We start from the raw sequence: 22,385 nt of genomic DNA on the forward strand, positions 1-22,385 counted from the left end.
AAATTTTTTAAATAGAATTGTCAGGATCCAGCAATTTCACTTTTGAGCATATTCCAAAAGAATTAAAAGCAGTATGTCAAAGAGACACCCATGTTTATAGCAGCATCATTCACCATAGCCAAGAGGTGGAAGTTACCCAAGTGTCCATTGGTGAAGAAATGGATAAGAATATATACATAAGATGTAATATTTTTCCTCCCAAAATATGGCTTTTTATTGTCTTGGAAGTAAGTACAGTTTTTATCTTTGGTTTTTTTTGTTGTTAATTTCTTTCATTTTAAAATACAGTTTTTAAACTTACATATGATGTAATATTGAGTCTAAAAAGGAAGGAATTCTGATACATGCTACATTAGATGAACCTTGAGGACATTATGCTAAGTAAAATAAGCCAGTCACAGACAAATACTGTACGATTCTACTTCTTGAGATAGCTAGAGTGGTCAAATTCACAGAAACAAAGTAGAAAGGTAGGTCCCAGGAGTTGAGGGGTGGGGGAAATGGAGTGTTGTTTAATGTATATAGAGTTCCAGTTTTACAAAATGACAAAGTTCTGGAGATTGTTTACACAATAGTGTGAATATACACTACTGAACTGTATACTTATAAATGATTAAGATGGTGAAGTATCACAAAATTGTTCAATTAAAGAGCAGGGGAATGCAATTCATAAAAAGCCCCTATATCAAGTTGGTCGCCTAACTACATGTGGTTATTTCAAGTGACCTTAAAACATGGTAATTTGCACATGTGTAATGAGATACACTCTAAACCACAAATTCAGAAATTCAGAAATGTTAGTAATATTGGTAGTGTTATTTGAAACAAATTTAAGTATTGAATAATAAGGTAAATAAGTACATAGGTTTCCTAAGAGGAAAGACTTCCAGTGGAATATTCAGCTATAAAAAAAATTACACATGTACCTCTGATAATGGTACATGTATGAACCTTGAAACTGCTAAATGAAATAAATAAGCCAGAAACAAGGCCACAGTATGATTCCATTTATTTGAAATGTCCAAAATAGGCAAATATTAGAGACAAAGTAGATTAGTGGTTGCCAGGGGCCAGGCGGAGGGGGAGTGGGGAGTGAGTGTTTAGGGACAGTTTCCATGTGGAGCAATGAAAAGGTTCTGGAACCAGATAATGGTAATGGTTATACAATGTTATAAATGCCACTGAAAACATTTTTAAGTGGCTAAAATAATGTGTATGCATTTTATTAAAGTCTTAAAAAAGAATGAGTTAATTAACCTTGGGTGGTGAAGATCAGACATAATTGTATTTAGATGAGCAGTTTTATTAAATTAAAAGCATATAATTCACTTACATTTGAAAATAAACTTTTTTCTACCACATAAAACCTAGCCTTCCCTTAGACTTTTGAAAATTATATTTTGACCCCTGAGAGTTACAGAAAGGGAGCTGGACTCCAATGGCATCGTTTGCCTGATAGCTGGGTCTTAATCCACCTCTGTCCATACAAACGGGTCCAGGGCCACCTCCAGGCCCTTCTTGTGCAGCTTTTACAAGAGGATAAATATATTTACCTGTTGAATCTGACTCAAGCTCAGTTACTTCTCTGGCATAATCCTGAAATTCTTTCTCCTTTTCAGCCATCAGAGCTTCAGTAAGTCTCCAATACTCTAATTCTGCTTGTTTTGCTTGCTTCGCATTAAACTTATTTTTGGCCTATTGGGGGAAGAAAGAAAAGACAACCCTATGGTAAAGAAGATCAATTTTTTAAATGTAACATTTGAAGGTGTAGATATAATTTTCTAAACTCATTCATATTTGACAAGTTGACTTAACTATATTCCATAATTTATTTTGGAAACTCTCCCATGCTTCTCACAATACCATCATGCTCAAAAGTCATGGCTCAATGAAACTTAATAGTCTTCTATGATGATACATCTTCAAACAAACAATACAGCAAAATGGTTAAAAGCATGAAGTTCAGTTAAAAACCAACCAAGTTTAGAATCCTGTTTCTCCATTTATAACATGTACTTTGGCAGGTGTGGAAGACATACCAATCTCTGTCCCCCACCCATCCACTATTCTGAAGGAAGGAACTCAAACCCACTGTCCTAAGTCACCCCTATATATCATAAGACCTAGCCACGTAAGACTAAATCGGCAATGAATATGTGAACTAAGTTAAACCAATTATACTCTCTTTCCAAGAATATGTACTTGGAACAAGTGACACCAATGTAGGCTAATCAGGAGATGGGGGCAAGAAGTACTCTAAACAATCTACCAAAAGACAATCTACCAGCATTTCATAATTTTTTTCTTTTAACTTTATATTTACAAAAACATGTTCTTTTAACTGCTTATTTTATATGAGGTGATTCTAATAGCTTTTAAAGACTTCTATGAAGTTTTAGTTGACAACTTTTCATTTTTGTTTTCTCAGCAGCATTTTAAGAAATGCTGTCTGTCAAAAATTGAGTGATTTTGACTACTTATAAATATATTTAATATTCATAAAAATATTTTTCAAAGTCAGTAACCAATACGTCAGCATAAAATAGTAGCCCAAACCTGATTATCTACCATACATTGAAATTTATGAGGAAATAGAGCAACCATTTCAATATAAAATACCAAATTTTCATTACTGAGTGATGCAATTCAAAATTAAGGCTTGCATCCTATTTATTGGATTGGTGATAGAATACCAGGAGTTTGAAAACCTGGAAAATGACATTCAGTAAGAAAAGGCTAAAAACTATCTCATCAAAGGTAAAATACTGCAATGTGGGGCCTTAAGAAGCAATTGAGATATGTTTATTTGGTGGTAATTTGTAGAAAGATATTGAGAGAATAGGGAGAAACATTTGAAATGAAGTGACAATGGAAGGAAAGGATTACATAATGGATCACATGATTGGTGCCTCAAATTTGATACGCACTAAACATAAATACAGATTCATAAAGAAACTTAAAATATTGGTTAAAATCCTAAAATTTGTAACTGATCGGGGTAAAGTACCAAGCACCTTTTTGAAGGATGCTAGAGAGCTAATTATTTTGAAAACTGGAAAACAAATTGAGAGAAGTATTTATCCTGTCTTTCATTTAAAAATTGTACCTCAGGGAACCAAACTGGTGATCATGAAAAGGTTTTTGAAGATGTCAGCAAATGAATCAGAAGGAATAAAAGACTATCAACATTTTGCCACCTCATGAATTAAAAGATTTAGGCAATGATCATCAAAGGCTGTTCATATCATAGAACGTGAGACAACAGTCATTATGTGCCGTCTAAAGGAAGTACATCATACCACCTATGAGGAATTTCACCCAAAAATTGAATGTAAATCTGAAAGAGTTTACATGAAATGCAGGGAACATACTAAACTACAACACACGGATCCAACCAGCAAAATCCAGACTAATCTAAAAAACAACAAACCCAGTTTCTTCAATAAATAAATTGTAAGACACAATAAAGACAAGGAGGGAGAACTTACGACAAAAATGATGGGGGTGGAGAAGGAGTTATATATTAAAAGAGACTTGAAAGACATATCAACCAAACAATATATGGACCTGATTCAAACACCACCATTTAAAAGGTATTCATGAGACTATTTGTGAGAAATTGAAGCACTGAATGTTTATTGTTTTAGGTGTGATAATGGAATTGTGATGTTAATTTCTAAAGAGTCCCTGCGTTTTTAGAGATACATACTGAAATATACATCAATAAAATGATAGGATCTCTGGGATTTGCTTCAAAGTAATATGGCAGCTCCTACTTCTGGTAATGACTGCATGAAGACGTTGGCCAATTCCCCTCCACAGGTAGCAAGTCTATTAATAATTATTAAAATCAAATATTTCAGAACACTAGAAAGTAACCATTTGCAGACAACTACTTCAGAAGTGTTTTTTCATGAAAAACTGCTGCTGAATCAGGTAAAAACTGTAAGCTTATGGCATTCTTTTCTGGAGGGCATTGCTATACCTCCAGCTCAGGTGATGAAAATTTTGCAGATGGACTGGATAATGATGGTAGATTCCATTTGGGTTGAGTGGCAAAGCAGCTAGAAATTTAAGAGGGAAATAAGACAGTTATAGAAGGGCTGAGGTGATAAACTCTACAGACACCCCTGACTAACTGATAAACTACACATTCACACTGGAGACCTCAGGAAGCCTAGCAAAAATTAAAAGCCTAGAGGAAATTATGAATTTGCTGTTTTTTGGAATATCATCCTCAATCCACACACAGTTTACGCAGCAGGGTTACATAAAAGCATTATTAGCTTACGGTGTCCGAACATAAACTCTATCCACGTGACATGTTGTCTGCCAAACAATGCCAGTACAGTGAGGAAACCTAGAGAACCGCGCTTTAAAAAACAAACGTGAGCAGAGACATCAAAGGCTACCTACTGTGGTGAAAACAGATTTCATAGCTTGGGTCCAGGGAAAGTAATTGCCTACTAAAACAAAAAGCAACAACTCTCAGAACAAAACAGAATTTACAACATATTCTATACAACGTCAAGTTTTCAATTAAAAATTACTAGACCTGCAAAGAAACAGGAAAATGTTACATTGTTCTAAGGAAAAAAAACAACTAGCTTTGAGTGGAACTGCATATCGAATTTAGCAATTAGATTTCAAAGCAGTTATTCTGAATATATTCAATGAATTAAAGGAAATATGCTCAGAATGAGTAAATCGATAATCTAAACAGAGAAATAGAAACTAAAAAGAACCAAATGAAAATTATAGAGTTGAAAGTTCAATTGAAATGACAAATTCACTAGATGAGTTCAACACCAGAATCAGTGAATTTGAAGACAGATCAATAAAAACTGTCCCATCTGAAGAACAGAGAGAAAAATATTGATGAAAAATGAACACAGCACCAGAGATCGGTGATATACCAAATATCTCTTTGTATGTGCAAATTGGGCCCCTGGAAAAAAAGAAGAAAAAGAAAGAGGCAGGAAAAAATATTTGAAGAAATAAAGTCAAAAACTTCCCACATTCGGTGATATTAACTGGAAATCCAAGAAGTACCACAAACCCCAACTAGGATGCGCACAAGAAAAACACATCATAGTCAATCTGCTGAAAGCCAAAAATAAAGAAAAATCTTAAAACTAGCAAAAGATAAATGACACATCACATTTAGGGGCCAATAATATGATTAGAAATCTGCTGTCAATCATATTATTGGCCCCTAAATGTGATGTGTCATTTATCTTTTGCTAGTTTTAAGATTTTTCTTTATTTTTGGCTTTCAGCAGATTGACTATGATGTGTTTTTCTTGACACTGAAACAACATATTCAAAGGACTGAAAAAAATGGTATCCAATAATTTTATATCCAATGAAATGAAGACAAGATAAAGAGATTATCAGAAAAATAAACTGAAAGAATTTATTGCTAGCCCACCTGTACTATAAAACATACTAAAGGAAGACTTCAGGCTGAACAGAAATGGCCATAAGCATATAAAAAGGTGCTCAACATCATTAATCATTAGAGAAATACAAGTTCAAACCACAGTGAGATATCATTTCAAACCCATTATGATGACTATTATAAAAAAACAGCAAAACCAACAACAAACCCAGAAAACAACAATTTGTTATGGTTTGGAGAAACTGGCACCCTTGAACATTGCTCATGGGAATGTAAAAAGGTACAGCTGCTGCAGAAAACAGTGTGGTGGTTTTAAAAATATATGTTAAATATAGAATTACCATATAACCCAGCAATTCCACTTCTGGGTATACGAACAAAAGAACTGAAAACAAATTCAAATAGATATTTGTATACTAATGTGTGCAGAAGTATTATTTGCAATAGTCAAAAGATGGAAACAACCCAAATGTTCACTGATGGATGTGTTGAATAAACAAAATGTGATATACATGTACAATGGAATATTATTCAGCCTTAATAAAAAAATGAACTCTGACACATGCTGTGACATGCATGAACTCTGAAGACATTATGCTAAGTGAGATAAAAGACCAAAAGGACAAATGTTGTATGATTCCACTAATATGAGGTACCTGGAATAATCAAATTCATAGAGACAGAAAGGAGAACAGTGGTTACCAGAGGCTGCAAGGAAGGGAGAATAGAGAGGTACTGCTTAATGGTACAGAGTTTCAGTGTAGGATGAAGAAAACGTAATCGATATGGATAATGGTGATAGTTGCACATCAGTGTGAACATTTAATGTCTCTGAACTGTACACTTAAAGTGGTTAAAATGGTAAATTTTATGTTATATATATTTTACCATATTAAAAATATTATTTAAAACAACAATAAGGGGTCGGCCCAGTGGCTCAGGCTGTTGGAGCTCCGTGCTCCTAACTCCGAAGGCTGCTGGTTCGATTCCCACATGGGCCGGTGGGCTCTCAACCACAAGGTTGCCAGTTCAATTCCTCGAGTCCCGCAAGGGATGGTAGGCTCTGCCCCCTGCAACTAAGATTGAACATGGCACCTTGAGCTGAGCTGCCTCCCGGATGGCTCAGTTGGTTGGAGCGCAGGCTCTCAACCACAAGGTTGCCAGTTCAATTCCTCGAATCCCACAAGGGATGGTGGGCAGCGCCCCCTGCAACTAAGATTGAAAAAAAACTCCTGGAAGTACACACTGTTCCCCAATAAAGTCCTGTTCCCCTTCCCCAATAAAATCTTAAAAAAGAAGAAAAAGAAATGGAGGAAGGAAGGAAGGAAAGAAAGAAAGGGGGAAAAAAAAAACTTCAACAATAAGAAACCAAGCAACCCAATTGAATAATTAGCAAAAGATTTGAATAGACACTTTACAAAACAAGGCACACAAATGGCTAAAAAGTACATGAAAAGATGTTCAATATCTTTAGTCATTAGGAAAATGCATAGTAACACCACGAGATATCACAACACTAGAATAGTTAAAGTCAAAGGACAACAATACCAAGTATTAGGGAAGAAATGGAGCAACAAGTCCTCAGAAAATGGTACAGCCATTTTGGAAAACAGTTTTTAGGTACAACAATTGAATGCCAGGTCCTCAATACATGTTCTTAAAATCTTTAGTACTAGTACCCATACTCACCTCAAATATGAAACCAGAGAACCCAATCAACATAGTCTCTGGGTTATGGTTATAAAGAGGGGAAAAAGTAAAACAAAAACGATAAGCATCATAGCCCGCCATATGCATTTGTATTTTCTTTAATATGTTCTAAAGCACAATAGACACTATTGAAAGGTAAATATTTGTGCAAATGACATGAACCTTTTATGGGAACATCAATACAGATAAAAATAGAAACTAACTCTTCGCATTTCTTATATATTTTATTTGTCATAACCACAATGACCATCTGATCTTACTTGACAAAGGAAACTGCACGGGAAACAGAAAATTAACATGACTCTGTACTACATATTTATCCCTAAAATAAGTATAAACATATAGGAATAATTACCATTTGCTGAATATGGGCATCTTGAACTTCTCGACGTTCTTTATCAGCTTTGCGTTTTTTCTCCTTTTCATGCTCCCAGAAAAACTGATCTGCTTTCAGGACAGCCAGCAATTGTTCTTTAGCCTCTATTTTTCTTTGTCTTTCTTCTTCCTCTTTATTTTTCATCTAGTGTTAAAGGCAAAGGAAAACATTAAAAACATTTTTAACAACCAATGCTCTCTAAAAAGAGTCAGAAAGCTCCAAGCAGAAAGGCTGCCAGGAGCAATGCAGGGACAGAAAACTGTAGGCACCTGGGCTGATTCCCATGTAGACAATTTACTTTGGTTTTATTTCCTGAATATCAGGAAACACAATGAAAACTTAAATAGAATAATACTAAGAAGAAAATAGAGGAACAGAAAAGGAGTATCTTCTCAAGATAGGGAAATATTTGTAGGTAAAAAATTAATACAATGTTTACAAACTAACCAATTTAAATGTGTCACAGTCAGTCATGTATGAAATAAATTCTGAAGGAGTAATAAATACAGAAATGCAATAGAAATGCAATAGGGTAATTTCTACTTGATTTGTCTTAAAAATGTTCAAATAAAAAGTATGTTAAATGAATAACATATTTTGTACTTCAGATGGTTCTGAAACGAGATTATTTGTACCTGTAAATACATGATTTGTAATGAATTGTCATGTCATCTTGTGTTAGAAAGTAAATATGGTCTGATTTCAAGAATATAGGAAGATAATTTATACATTGTTTTTCAAATCTGCTACTTTTTTTTTTGTCAGAGAGGCAGAGGGAGTGGAAAACTACAGTGAAAAGGGCTTAAATTTTAAAATTTTTATTTGTCATAATTGAATTGCTTACCACAATGCCTCTATATTCTGCAATTGCTTTTAATTCTGCTTTGTTTTTTTCATATTTCTCTTTTTCTCTTTTTTCCTGTTCAGCCTCTGCTTCTGCAATATCTCTAGCAATAATCAAATCTTCATTGTCAAGTTTCTCTTTCATTAGTCCACTCAGGAAGTTATTTATTCTTTCTCTATGTTCCTCCATTACCCTATAACAAAATAACCATCACTTGCCAAACCTTCATGAATAGATCTGCTATGGAGCCAATATAATTTAATTAGAGAGTCAGATATTTTATATAGTCTTGTAAAAGACTAAAAGGAGGCCCATTGCTCCTTATATAGATTGTTTTCAGTGGAAATTATTTTTTAACCCTTCATTTTTAGAATAAAGTATGCAGTAGGCACCTCTTGTCTGTGGTTTTGCTTTACATGGTCAATCAACCATGGTCCAAAACTATTAAATGAAAATTTCCAGAAACAAACAATTCATAAGGTTTAATTGCACATCATTCTGAATAATGTGATGAAATCTCACTCAGTCCCGCTCCATCCTGCCCAGGACGTGAATCATGTCTGTCCACAGTATCCACATTGTGTATACCCACTGTATGTACCCAAATGTTAGTCATTTCATGGCCATCTCAGTTATCAGATCGAATACTATCATATTAGAATAATTCTAAAAATCCAAAGGGAGTAATGCATATAATATGATCGTGCATGTGTATGAAATAAAGTATTAAAATTCTCCATAATGAAAAATATTTTTATATACTTTATTATACAACCCGGCTTACTCTAATGTTGGAGGCTAAGGATATAAATTAAAATAAATCAAAGGTCTTTTTTTAAATAAAAATCGCAAAAATGTCTAGTAAAAATTATCAAAATTCTGAATAAATCCATCCTCTCATTATCCACAAAACTGTGGATAAGGGGGACTACTGTAATTTTTTAAAGGAATGGGTCGTTTTTATTTAGAAAATTTGGCACAAAATACTTTTAAATATAGATGTGACAAATTCACAAAATTATTGAGTAACTTTGCAAAGCAACTTGGGAGAAAGGATGAGAAAGGACACAGTGCATTCCTCAAGGAAATTACGGTCTAAAGTGGGGAAAAGACATTTACGCACATAACTCTACGAGGCAAAAGGTGATAAATGCCATGAGAAAGCTGGAAATGATATGGACAAATGAAAAAAAAAAAAGAAAGTCTTCATGGAAAAGGTGATATTTTATCTAGGCTTCAAAAATAATATTTTAAACTTTGCCTACTATGTGCCAGGCTCTATTCCAGGTGCTGGAAACAATAATAATCAACAAAATGATTAAAAATCTCTGCCTTCATGGAGCTTTCATTATAGCTGAGGTAGGGGGACAGTAAACAAAACAAATAATTAAAATAGTGTTATGTCGTGCAGTGAGGAAAAAGGAAGCAGTTAAAGGGATAGCAATGCAGGCAGTGGGGTTGTAATTTAAATAAGGTAGTCAGGGGAGGCCTCAATGAGAAAGTACTATTTCAGTAATGATCTGAAAGAGGTAAGGGAGGTGAGCATTCCCCAGAGGGGGTACAGGGGAAGCCCAGTGTGAGTGACGAAGAACAAAAGGAGGAGACAACAGTTAGAGAGGAGGTCTGAGAGATGAGGCTGGGGGCAGCTGTAGTAAAGACTCTAAGTGTGATGTAAAGCCATCAGAGGATTTTGCCCAAGGGAAAAGCATGATACAGGCAGAAACAAGAGGTACTGCATATAGATTCCTACTCTCCTCTCTCACCTCATTCCAAACTGCTCACCAAAGCAAGCAATGACCTTTAAATATGATGAGTCCTTCATTTAAAAAATCTCATTGACTCCCTCTATTGATCTAATACTGGTCATTGCACTCTTCTTACTGAAACTCTCCTCCCTTGCAGTTTTCCTCCAGTCCCTAGAAACTATTCTTTGGTCTTTACATTATCTTCTTTCCTCATTTGACCCTTAAATATGGACTTCCCTAGGGACTATGCCACCTTCCTTTGTTACCTACTTCTGTATCCACAGCTCCAATTACTTTCCACTTATCAATGGCTCAAAGCCATCTCCAACTCATATCCGTATCGTAGAGCAGAGATTTCCAACCATCTATTAGACAGATGTCCTTGATATTCCAAGGGAATCCCAACTCACATGCCCCAAACTAAAATCACCATGTCACTAAACGCCCTCGTCATGTATAAAATAATGAGACCTTTATTCCTAAAGGCTACTCTCATATCATGACTTCTGATTTATAATAAAATAATTCCAGATAGTATTGTTAATTACGTAAATTATTTTAAAAGCTTACCTGCGTGCTTCAGCTTCTTTCTCTTTCATCCTTTGTGTAAGACGCTTTTTGGCTTTGATAAATTTTCTAATCTTTTCATTTTCCTCCTCTTGCAGCTGCTGTTCTACAGCTTTGATGATATTTTTATCATTCATATGTTCCTTGGAGAAAAAATATTGTGTTTTATCCTATCACGAAGAAAAATATTTCTCAGCATATCAGAATCTAGTAAGAACTTGTCAAATGGGCACAGCTTCTGACCCAGTTATTTCTCTCTCAGAAATTTATCCCAAGGTCATCAGAAATGTACATGAGGTTTTATGTACCATGTTCTTCATCTCAAAGTTGTTTATAATGGTGATGAATTGGAAACAACCTCTAAATATTCAATAATGGAGAAATGGTTAAATAAATTATATTCTCAGTGACATGAGAAGGATACAAATATTTGGTAAGTAGGGGGGAAAAGCAGAATACAAAACACTACACAGCATATTTTAGTTTTGAAAAAATATATATAAGTACAAGTTTATAATGTATACATAACTGGAATAAATGTATCAAATGTTAACAGTAGTTATCTCAGGTATGAGATTATAGGTGACTTTTACATCTTAATGCTTTTCTGTATTTCTTTTCAAATATCTCATTTCTTTAAAATACTCAATTAAAATAATTCTATAATCAGAGAAAATACATTAAATATATACATTAAACGCATTAAATATACAATTTTCATTTAATGTTTGAATAGTTAATAGTCACATAGCACAAACATTAAAAATATTTAAAAGATACACAGTATAAAGTGTCCTTCGTACACAATCCACTATCTACCTACCTATTCTTAATTCACCCCATCAGACTTAATCACTGTGAAACTAGTTCCTAGTCCAGACTCTTTTTGCATATACACAAGAAAATACACAGACGTATGTTCTAACAAAAATTTTAATAATAGGTCATTATTTTTAACAACAAAAAATAAAAATCTGTTCATATCAGCATACATTCCAGGTCCCAGTCATCATAAAAATAGGCACCTTTGAAAACAATAGCCTGGCTACACAGATACATTACTGTATTCTGTTAGTACAGATAGAAACCAATTCAATGTGAAAGTTATTAGAAGCAACATTTAATCTTCAATATATTTAATCTTCAATATCAGGGTCTACTATGTGCCTAGAACTCTTAATTATTCTTGTATTTTATGGGTTGTTACTTTTAAAAGCTTGTCATCTGGTTAAGGAGATGCATTAGCCAATATGAAAAACTAATAAAAATACCAAACTGTTAAAAGGGCTTATTTTGAATGAGTTCTCAAAAGTTTTATTTTGCTGTTTTTTCTAAGTTTTATTGAAATGTTCATATTTTTTTAATAAGGAAAGTATAGAGTTAATTAACATAAAGTTAATTCTCATTTTTAAAAAATTGAAAGCCTCAGCTCAGGATCACATAGCTAGTAAGTGGCAGAGCTGGCATTCAAAACAAGGTCTATCCCATTCCAAAGTGACTTGGAGAAATAAAAATATTGCATTCATGAAGCAAGGATAAGATTTTTTACCAAAAAAAAAATAAGATTACATGTAAAACTCTTAGAAATTAAAACTTTGAGAGCTAAAATTAAAAATTAAATAGAAGGCTTGAAGACAAAATTGAGGTAACTCTCAAGATCAAACAAAAAACAAAAATGGCAGGAACAATTAATTGCCTACCCAAGATTTTTTCTCTGCACTAGCAGCAGGACACCGATTTTGTTCAAAGTAGCAATATGTTCAGCTAAAAGACTGTATTTCCAAGCTGGCTTTGCAGCTAATGTGACTAAATTATGACCAATGAGATTTAATGGAAATCATCAAGTGGGACTTCTGGAAAAGTTCCTTAAAAGGAGAACAGATAGTTAGGGCACTCTTTTTTGTCCTTTATCCTCCTTTCTTCCTTCCTGCTGCTTTGAATCTGGACATGAGGGCAGGAGCTCCAGTAGCCATTCAGGGCCATGAGGCAACCTTGATGACAGAAGCCATCTATAGTCCAAGAATAGCAAAGCAAAAAAAGAGAAGCTATCTCAATTGAGCTAAAATCCTCAACTACTAGGGCAAAGAGACAGAAAATGTCTAAAATAGAAAAATCAAGGTACGTATCTTTAGCACTTAATATATACATTTAAAATATATAATTATTTAAAACATAATGTTATACCAGAAGATACAGCTAAAATAGCTTGGAAGTGGTTGCCTCCAAGAAGCAGAACAAATGAAGCAAAGAACTTCTACTCTTCTTTTAAGCCTTTTGGTCTTGTTTGATGTTTTAACTCTGCATGTATTACTTAAGAATAAAAACTAATTTTAAAGAAAACAATGTAAAAAATTACAAAATAAAATAAATTGCAATGGCCATTAAAAAATGACCATTTATTGAGCACATGTTAATAGTGCAGCGGACACCAAACACATATCACCCCATTCATTCCTCACAATAACTTTCATTTTAAGGATAAGAAAGTAAAATCATCTGGAAAAAAAGAAATCTCATTCTCTTCTGTCTTTATTATTCATGCATGAGAGCACAGCCACATAAAACCATACCAAACATAGCTCCCCCAAAAGTATACTTAGAAACCCAACTTAATAGCAACTTATATTCTACTCCACTATTATTTATTAAAATATATTAAAAGTTAGGCATTGGACTTTGTACATATTTTAAAGAGATGCTGTTATTTTCAACTTACAAAAAACAGTCTCCTTTCATTTATCTCTTCTTTTTTCTTTTCTAATTTTTTTCTCATTTCTATTTCATACAATGAATTCTGTCGCTTTATTTCCTCAGCATCCTTTTCTTCAAGTTTTCTCCTTCTTTCTTCTTCCTCTTCATGTTCCTTTATTCTAAAGCAAAAACATAATTATAATTGAAAGCAAAGGAGAAGAATAGGTTACATTTTAAAGAAATGAATTAGATTCTAACCTGGGATGACATGAAGCTGTAAGGGAAAACTTGTGGATTTGGGGGGGTGGGGGGGTTGGGAATATATAAAGAACATACATAAAGAGCAGTGATTAAAACCAAATCCAATCTGGGTTAGCCCAGAATTGCAAATATTTTCCTTTCTTTGAAATTTGTTTTACTCCTCATCAAAATTAAATCCTACACTAGATTCAAATGTTCCTTTCCTTTAGAAAGAACCAGTTAACTGACTGACTGTAGAGTGGAATGGGGACCTTATTTTTCAGAAATCCCTAGTGCTTCTCAATTTCAGCACTAGATGATGCTACCTAAGATACGGGTCTAGCCCCTCAGATGGTGTTTGATGGAAGCTTAGGAACAAAGATTTCCTTAACCAACTGGCCAATTTGTCATTCTTCCTCCGGCCAACACTGAGCAGCTATTGATGCCTTCTGACTGGTAAGCCACCAAATGCTGGTTATTTATTTTACATAATTTTAGACAGAGCTGTTCCCTAAGACAAGGAAGATTTCTTTTAGCTGGTGAAAGCCAATGGATGAGGACTGGGAGAGTAAAATTCCAGGCAAAAGAAAAAGCATGTGAGAAGGCCCTGAGGCAAACAAGGGTTTGACAGATCTGGAATATCAGAATTAAGTGCTGGAGCTGGTTGTTTCTGAAAAGCCTTCTCTAACTGGATCAGGTGTCCACTTGTATGCTTCCACACGCCCCATACATATATTTATCAAAATATTTATAATCATATTCTCTACAGTTGACTCTTGAACGATACAGGGTATAGGGGTGCTGACCCTGTGCAGTTGAAAATCTATGTATAACTTGACTCTAAAAACTTAACTACTAATACCCTACTGTTGACCAAAAGCCTTACAGATAACATAAACGATCAATTAACACATATTTTGTATGTCAGATGTGTTATATATTATATTCTTATAATAAAGAAAGTTAGAGAAAAGAAAATGTTATTTAAAAATCATAAGGCATATACTTTTAGAGTACTATACATATGTATTGGAAAAAATCCACATATAAGTGGACTCACACAGCCTGTGTTGTTCAAAGGGCAAATGTAATTATTTGTTCCAGATGTATAGCCTCCACTTCAGACTGTGAACTTAAGGAAAAATACTTCATTGTATTCAGCTTTATAGTTGCTTTTCCTTCTCCCTGGATCTCAGAATGAAGAATGCGCGGAGCAGATGCGAGCCCTCCCCACAACAAGCAAACCCTGCCAGTTCTGCAGTTTGAAAAGCTGCCCAGCCAAGCGCCACCAACCCACACATACATGAGAAATAAATGTTTAATACTGAATGCCACTAGATTGTGTGGGTGTTTTTATGCAGCATTGTGACAATAGTAACAAACACATTATCTCTGGGTAAGGGCGTAATAGTGATAGAATCATGATTTTTAATCTCTATCTTTGTATTTTTTCTACTTACTAGGTATTTTAGCCTGTATTACTTTTATAATCAGAAATAAATCTACATCTATTATGAGAAAAAGAGGAAAGTACAAAAAAGGTAGTTTATGTGTACATACTGTTTTAAATGATCATTGGCAAGAGCCACTCTATCTCTGCGTCGTTTTTCTTCTTTTCCTTCTTCTTCCTTAAAAGCTTTTTCAATGTTCAGTTTCAATTGTTCCTCCCATTTTTTATCTGATTTTATTTTGTTCTTGTTGGATTCAATCTGTGCATCACGTTCTTTCATAACTCTACTAAGAAGAAGTCCTGACTACAAAAAAAAAATTTCAGTATTTAAGAAAATGAAGTCTAACTATGTATAGATATGTTAAATATATATATGTATGTATATAAATATAAGACAATCAAGTAGTACATGAAAGTTTTTCACTCTTTCTGTCTGGTAAAATTGAAACTGCTTTGCATATTCGATGGCCTTTTTTCTTTCTCCTTGTTTATATATTTCTTCTTCCAAATCAAGAATTTGTCTTTCTGCCTCTATTTCTTCATCATGCTTCTTTTTGGCTTTAAGTTTCTGTTCTTTCATCCCCTGCAAAAAGACAAAAGCAGTTTTCTGCTTTCACTTTTTAATTTACAAAATTTAACATTATAATGTGATAATTTGAGTTTTCATTATGAGTCTTTATAGTATTTACTATACTACGTGGTTCAAACATTTACATGGTTCAAAATCTCAAAATATTATAAAGGTACAGTGAAACTCTCCCTCCAACCCTAACTCCCATCTTCAGTCTCTAAGATAACCACTATTAGTTTCTTATGTTTATTTCCAAAGTTTCTTTATATATTTACACAGTAAATATATATATTAATACTTTTGTTCCTTTAAAAAATCAACAGTAGCATATTTCACATGCTCTTCTACACGTCTGAGGAGTCTACTTTCTATATCTTAAGAAAATCTTACCCTGAAATCCTGAAGATATTCCATGATTTATTTTTAAAGTTTTAGTGTTTTGCTTTTCACATTTATGTCTTTAATCCAACTGAAATTCATTTTTGTGTATTCTATTCCATGGGGATATAATTTTATCCTTCTTATACGCCAATTATCTCAGTATCAGTTATTGAATTCCTATCCTTTCCCTTCTGATTTGCAATGACATTTCTGTCATATGCCAAGTTCCTATATATAACATGGGATTGTTTCTAGGCTCTGTCTTCTGATCTATTATTTTGTCACTCTCTGTGCCTATATATTGCAGTTTTTACTACTACATTTACTACATTTTTTCTTCTTTAGTACCCATGGAGATGTAAAGTATTACATATAGTATGCTACTTCTGTGTAAAAAACATTAGGGGATCTATTCCACTCCTCTATCCCTTTAGGGACCAGGGTTTTTTTGAGAAATGAAAGCCTATGTCCATACATAGACTTACACATGACTGTCCATAAGCAGCTTTATTTATGGTAGCCAAAAACTGCAAACAAGTCAAATATCAACATTTGGTTGATGTCAAACAAACCAACAACTGAACAGATAAACAAATTGTGGTATATCCATACAATAATCCATATCACTCAGCAATAACAATGAATGAATAATTGATATATACAACAACATTGTTGTGTATATTTCTTGTGTTGAAAGAATGTGAAAATAATTGTGCTGAGTGAAATTTATAATAGAAAGCAGATCAGTAATTGCCTAGAGACAGGAGAGGAGGGGCAGAGAAGAGTGAGAGAGAGTAAAATAGGGTATGAGGAAACATTTTTGGAGTGATGAATATAATCGTTTTAATTATAATGATGGTTTCAGGGGTGTATAAATATGTCAAAACTTATCAAATTGTACACTTTAAATGTGTCCAGTTTATAATATGTCACTTATACCCAAATAAACCTGTTGAAAATGTGTTTTAATGCATATTTATATGTTACATGTAAAACATATTTATAAGAATACTTTCTGAAGAAGAGTAAGCCTTCAGTGCATGTGACTCCTGGGTGGTTAACACTTACTGCATATGTATTAGTCCAATGTTTTGCCACTTCATGGGATCGGAAATGCATTTCTTTCTTGGCCTTTCTTTCCGCACGAAGGCATGCGGCTTTTCTTGTCAAACCGTCAAGGCTATCTCGAATCCTTTTCCACTCATTGTGCGGAATTATGGTGACCTGTCGGAGATCCTCCTTACTAGGTAGAAGAGGTGGATAGAGAACTTGATCTTCAGAGTTCTTTATTTCTAATAAAGTTTAAAAAGTGAATATTAAAGACTTTCAAGAAGGGTCAAGTGATATTTCTTCTCAGACATTTTTATATTGTCATAATATCTGGAAATCGTTTCAAAGAATGATTTTTTTCTTGTTATCTTAAGAACAGCTGGGTTAAGTGGGAAGTATACAAGACTTTGAAATCAGAAGACATGGATTTGAGCACTTACTTGGTCATTTCTTTACTATGTAAACTTGGGCAAGTCAATTAACTTCTTGGAGACTTGGTATCAACATCTTTAAAGTTGAGAGCAATAATACCTACTCCAACAGGTTGTTATAGAAGCATTTTTCAAAGTTAACCAAGTAGCAGTTTATAAATGGATCACTTTGGAATGTTCATCTTTGGGGGTTGTAGACTTTGTGATTGACTCTATTTCCCCCCTTTCCGAATTGGGTAGCAGCAATGTCATTTGGAAAAGCCAGGGTCGGCTTCATTAGTTTAAGAATACTTGCATCTCCCTTGCCAATAATTATTTCTGTAATAAGCAAATAAATAGGAGAAGAGGTTTATTTGAGACTTTTAGAAACGTTCTTCCTTGTTCTTCTGGGAGACATCTGAGAGTGATTCTGAGAGGTAGGTATGAACATCTGAGAGGCAGGTATGAACAAGAAAGCATGAAGCCAGATGGGCAGCCATCCTATGACCACAAGAGAATGAACATGTTACTGGGAACCACAAAGAGGAAACCAAGAAAGCACCTGGGGCAGTGAGGATCTCATATACTGCTAGATCAATCAGACCTGAAGCCTGGAGTTCCTGTTATATGAACAAATAAAATGAGCAATCATTTTAAAACATGATTGAGTTGGGTGTTCTGTTATATGAATTCAAAAGCATCCGAAATGACACAATGGAGCTCATAACAGCTCCTCTCTAAGAAATGCTCCTATCCTTTTAATAATTGAGGTTCTTAATTATAAATAATCAAACTCACTCTCCCACGTTTAAACAGAAAAGGAATTCATTTAAAGGACATGAGGCAGCCTACTGAATCTCTCAGTGAGCCAGAGAGTGTAAGACATCACACAAACCACATCATGAGGTTCCAGTGAAGGCTCATGGCAAGTGGCACTGGGTAAACACCTCAACTGGCCCCACTTAAGTCTTGCTCCACTGCATACTATATATCTGAACCTTCACCAGCATTGCCTGTGAAATTGGTACACTTTTGCTGCTACTCTCCCCAGAAAATGGATTCAACATGGTGTTTGCTTCCTTATATGGCTCTCTTCAAAATGTAAATCTAGTATATGTACAACTGATTGGTCCCATGCCTGTGCACTAGCTGCAAGGGAGGCAGAAAAATGAATTCTGCCTTCTATGTGAGGAGGTAAAACTTGTAAAGAGGGAAATGCACCAAAATAGTAAATTGATTTAAATAATGATGGGTGGCCACAGACATAACAAAGGTAGTAAAGCACAGTAAGAATGTGTACTATGGAGACTCCCTGGACTTTTTCTGAACATACCACATACGAACTATGTGAATCTAGACAAAATTATTTAACCCTCTAAGTTGAATTTCTTAATTGCAAAATGGAGATATTAACAGTAACTACTTTATATGGTTGGTGTGAGAATTAAATGAAATAATATTTGTAAACAATTTAAAATAGTGCCTGGCATACAATATGTTCCCAGCAAATATTAGCTATTATTACTACTACTACTATTTTTATTAGGAGAAAAATGAAACAGAAGTAGAGAGAATACTGGAAGCAAGAAATCATATGGCTCTGGAAAGAAAGAAAGTTACTGAGGGAAAATCTGCCAGGATCATTAGAGTCTTCTTGAGGTTTGAATTATGGCTGATGAGAGTGAGAAGTTGGTTGATAAACTAAAGTGTGAATTTAGAGCTGCCAGCACCATCTTGCCTACCACATACAAAATCTCCACATGCAGAATAAAGTGAAGGAAAGCTGGGAAGTAAAACAGAGTACTAGACCAAGTTATACCCAAATTGCCAGATATATGAGCCAAAATATTCCCCTTCTGTTTTAACTACAGTGAGTTAGTCACTTATAATTAAACAATCCTAACCTTCTAATCTTGTAACACATTTCCTTTGTTTTGCCTAAACTGGCTCAACTTTGTTTGTGTTACTTACAATCAGAAGCTAACTAAACAAAGTTAAACTATCTGCATTTTGATTAACATATTGTTAGCCATGTTGATATCTTCTTTGACCCAAGAGTCATTCCAATTCTTAAGATGGGAAATAAAACAGAGAAAACTTAATTCGCAAAATACTAAAGGGGCTGGGAAGACCTCACAGCCCTTATTTACAGGAGCTGCTTCCTACACAGCCTGGTGAGCAGTCTTTGGCAGTAGTGCAAGATGGAAGGAGAGCAGGATTTCAGAAGCTATACAGTGCACAATGTAACCCCTCCTCTATGACATCCCAAATCTTCAGCATTGTAACTGCATTCATGAGATGTTTTATTTAAGATCTTTTCACGGACTCTGACACAGGAAGAGAACCAAGAAAACAACCACAGAAGAAGCAGAAATGGGCAACCAAAAGAAATAAGAGATCCCACAGAAAGTTTGGGGAAGTTTTTTGACTCTCGGGCCACTGAAATTGGGACAAGTTCCCACATCTCTTTGAGGATCAGGAGAGCCCTGATTGGTATCAGAGCTATGGCTAATTTCACATGTCCATGCTTTAATCCACTGGGTTGATGGGGTTCAGCTCTCAGAGGATAATCTTATTTCTAGGATTCCTTCCTAGAAATAGCTCTCATACAATGCTAGTAGTGGCTGTTAGAGAAGTTAAACAGGCCACAGATGAAAGAAGGGACAAGAAAGAACGATGGACAGAGAAAGAAAGATGAATAGGGAGACTCTCAAGCAATAGAGAGGGGAGAAATGTAGTGGTAAGTGATCTAAGAGTATCTAAAATCAGTCCATGAGCCTGTCATCACTGACACACTTTCGGTGGTTTACAGAATCTCTTTAAATTGAAATATAGTTCACATATTATAAAACTCACTATTGTAAAGGGTAATATCCAGTGTTTTTTGTCTATTCACAAGGCTGTGCAACCATCACCACTAATTTCAGAGCATTTCATAAACCCAGAAAGGAACCCTGTACCCATTAGCACTCATTCCCCCATCTCCCCTCCCACAGTCCCTGGCAACCATTAATTTACTTTCTGTCTCTATGGATTTGTCTATTCCAGACATTTCATATAAATGGAATCATACATGTGGCCTTTTTATGTCTGGCTTCTTTTATTTATATAATGTTTTCAAGATTCATTCATGTTGTAGCGTGTATCAGTACTTAATTGCTTTTTATAGTTGAATAATATTTCATTGTATAGATGATGTATTAGGTTGGGGCAAAAGTAATTGCGGTTTAAAAGGTTAAAAATAACTGCAAAAACCACAATCATATTTGCACCAACCTAATATCACATTTTGTTAGTATTTGGGTTGTTTCCACCTTTTGGCTATTATGAAAAAATGCTGCTATGAATATTCATATATAAGTGTTTGTGTGGACATATGTTTTCCATTATTTTAGATACATACCTAGGAGTAGAACTATAACTCCACGTTTAACATTTTAAAGACATGCCAAATTGTTTTCCAAAGTGACTGTACCATTTACATTCCCACCAACAACATGTGAGGGTTCCAATTTCTCCACATCGGCAATTGTTGCAAGCCTTTGGTTAATTTCCTGAGTTCTCAAAAATTTGATTTTGACTATTTTTGCCACTGTTCTTTTTTATTTAATGGAAGAAAAGATTTTCAGAAATCCTCATTCCACCATTCTGGCTGATATCATCCTACTAAATCTTTACATAATTATTTGTTTTACAGATATCTGTTTACATATCTGAACCTCTCTCCTCTTCATCCTCTTCCAAATAGAGTTTACAATATAGCAGTGAGGCTCCAGTGGAAACTTTTGGACCAATTACCACAAAAAACCTATCAGGTAAAAATCTAAGTCTTTTAGTGCAGTACTGCATACACAGGATAGTGAATATGTTGGAGTAACTGTGTTTTTTCAATGCATGTCACATGGGTACTGTCTCGCTCCTACATACCATGACCCTCTGTTGCTACTTCATAAGTCCTCCACTGCACAAATACCCACTAATGGAGAATGGCTGGCTCTCACTCTGCATCTGGCACAAAGGACTCAATTGCTACAGAAGCTCGGGCACTAACATGAAGACAGTCCAAATTCCCAAGGTTCTAGTTGTCACCATGAGATCGTTAATGGGGAATTTACAGACTTAAGAAACTACAATGGTTGGAATTGATAAAGAGCTCTTAAGATGTCTGACTAGTCTACTTCTGTTCTAAAAACTTTATAAAAGGTCATCTGAATTACAATACCTTAAGTAGCATCATATTTTACAGCCTATCAAAGCATTTTTCTTAGGGTGAGACCATACCCTCACTTTAGAGATGAGGAAATTAAGACATTTTCCCTTAGAGACTTTCATAAGAGCACTGAGTAGGTTCACATCAGAGCCAAGACTCTAATGAGGTCATCAATATTTCCAAAAGATATTCCAATTCACTCAATAAAGAACAAAGCTTAAGTGCAAGAAAACTCAGCAAACACCAGACTCAGAGCTGCAACTGTGCAGCTAGAGAATCGGACCAGCAGGTCAATTGGATCAGCGTTCTTATATTTTCTCCACCTCTACTTATGTAAACATTTCCCACCTCTTAATTCAACCGAGGGCAAAACTGTCTAATTTACATAGAACCCAACGATGCCCAAGGGGCTGATTTCAACTTGGTGGAGTCCATTTCACGTGGACTAGGCACCCTCACTTGCACCCTCGCCTCTCACCCCATGCCTGGGGGCCAGAAACAATCCCCGTGCCGGGATGGGCCAGTTTAGCTCACCCGTGCTTTCCCTTGCCTGTCCACAGCGCCTTCCGAACCGCGCCAGCATCTCTGATGGGATGCCCAAGGCGATCCAGACTTGGAAAGGAGCCTCCGAGGCAGAGCGGCACAGTCTCTAGGCAGCGGAGTGTATTGTACACCGCGCAGTTGCTTAGCAACGCCGCCGGAAATGACGGCGGCTGTCGCCAAGGAACGAAAAATACAC

The 22,385-nt window shown here is 35.0% G+C and overlaps 1 protein-coding gene across 1 annotated transcript; it reads right to left on the reverse strand.

Annotated features, from left to right (window-relative positions):
* Positions 1-992: 992 nt before the first annotated feature.
* CFAP210 (cilia and flagella associated protein 210) lies at positions 993-22,350 on the reverse strand. Its single transcript, XM_019727390.3, has 9 exons — positions 22,181-22,350; positions 17,045-17,268; positions 15,434-15,607; positions 15,135-15,328; positions 13,360-13,513; positions 10,647-10,786; positions 8,332-8,524; positions 7,467-7,631; positions 993-1,695 (listed from the first exon to the last, which is right to left on the reverse strand). Exons 1-9 carry the CDS (start codon positions 22,227-22,229, stop codon positions 1,354-1,356), a joined length of 1,635 nt encoding a protein of 544 aa, XP_019582949.3. The 5' UTR covers positions 22,230-22,350; the 3' UTR covers positions 993-1,353.
* Between the last annotated feature and the right edge of the window lie 35 nt (positions 22,351-22,385).

This window comes from Rhinolophus sinicus, chromosome 17, assembly GCF_057876585.1.
Source record: "Rhinolophus sinicus isolate RSI-liver-muscle chromosome 17, RSI-T2T, whole genome shotgun sequence".
NCBI lineage: Eukaryota > Metazoa > Chordata > Mammalia > Chiroptera > Rhinolophidae > Rhinolophus > Rhinolophus sinicus.

Bases quoted from the DNA above. Each gene is read 5' to 3' on its own strand.
- CFAP210 (XM_019727390.3), bottom strand. From the start codon at position 22,229: ATGCTGGCGCGGTTCGGAAGGCGCTGTGGACAGGCAAGGGAAAGCACG. The intron at 10,787-13,359 runs GTAAGTTGAAAA...TTTTTCTCCAAG, and splicing joins ATGAAAGGAGACTGTTTTTT to GAACATATGAATGATAAAAA. The intron at 1,696-7,466 runs GTAATTATTCCT...TTCCCCCAATAG, and splicing joins ATGCCCATATTCAGCAAATG to GCCAAAAATAAGTTTAATGC.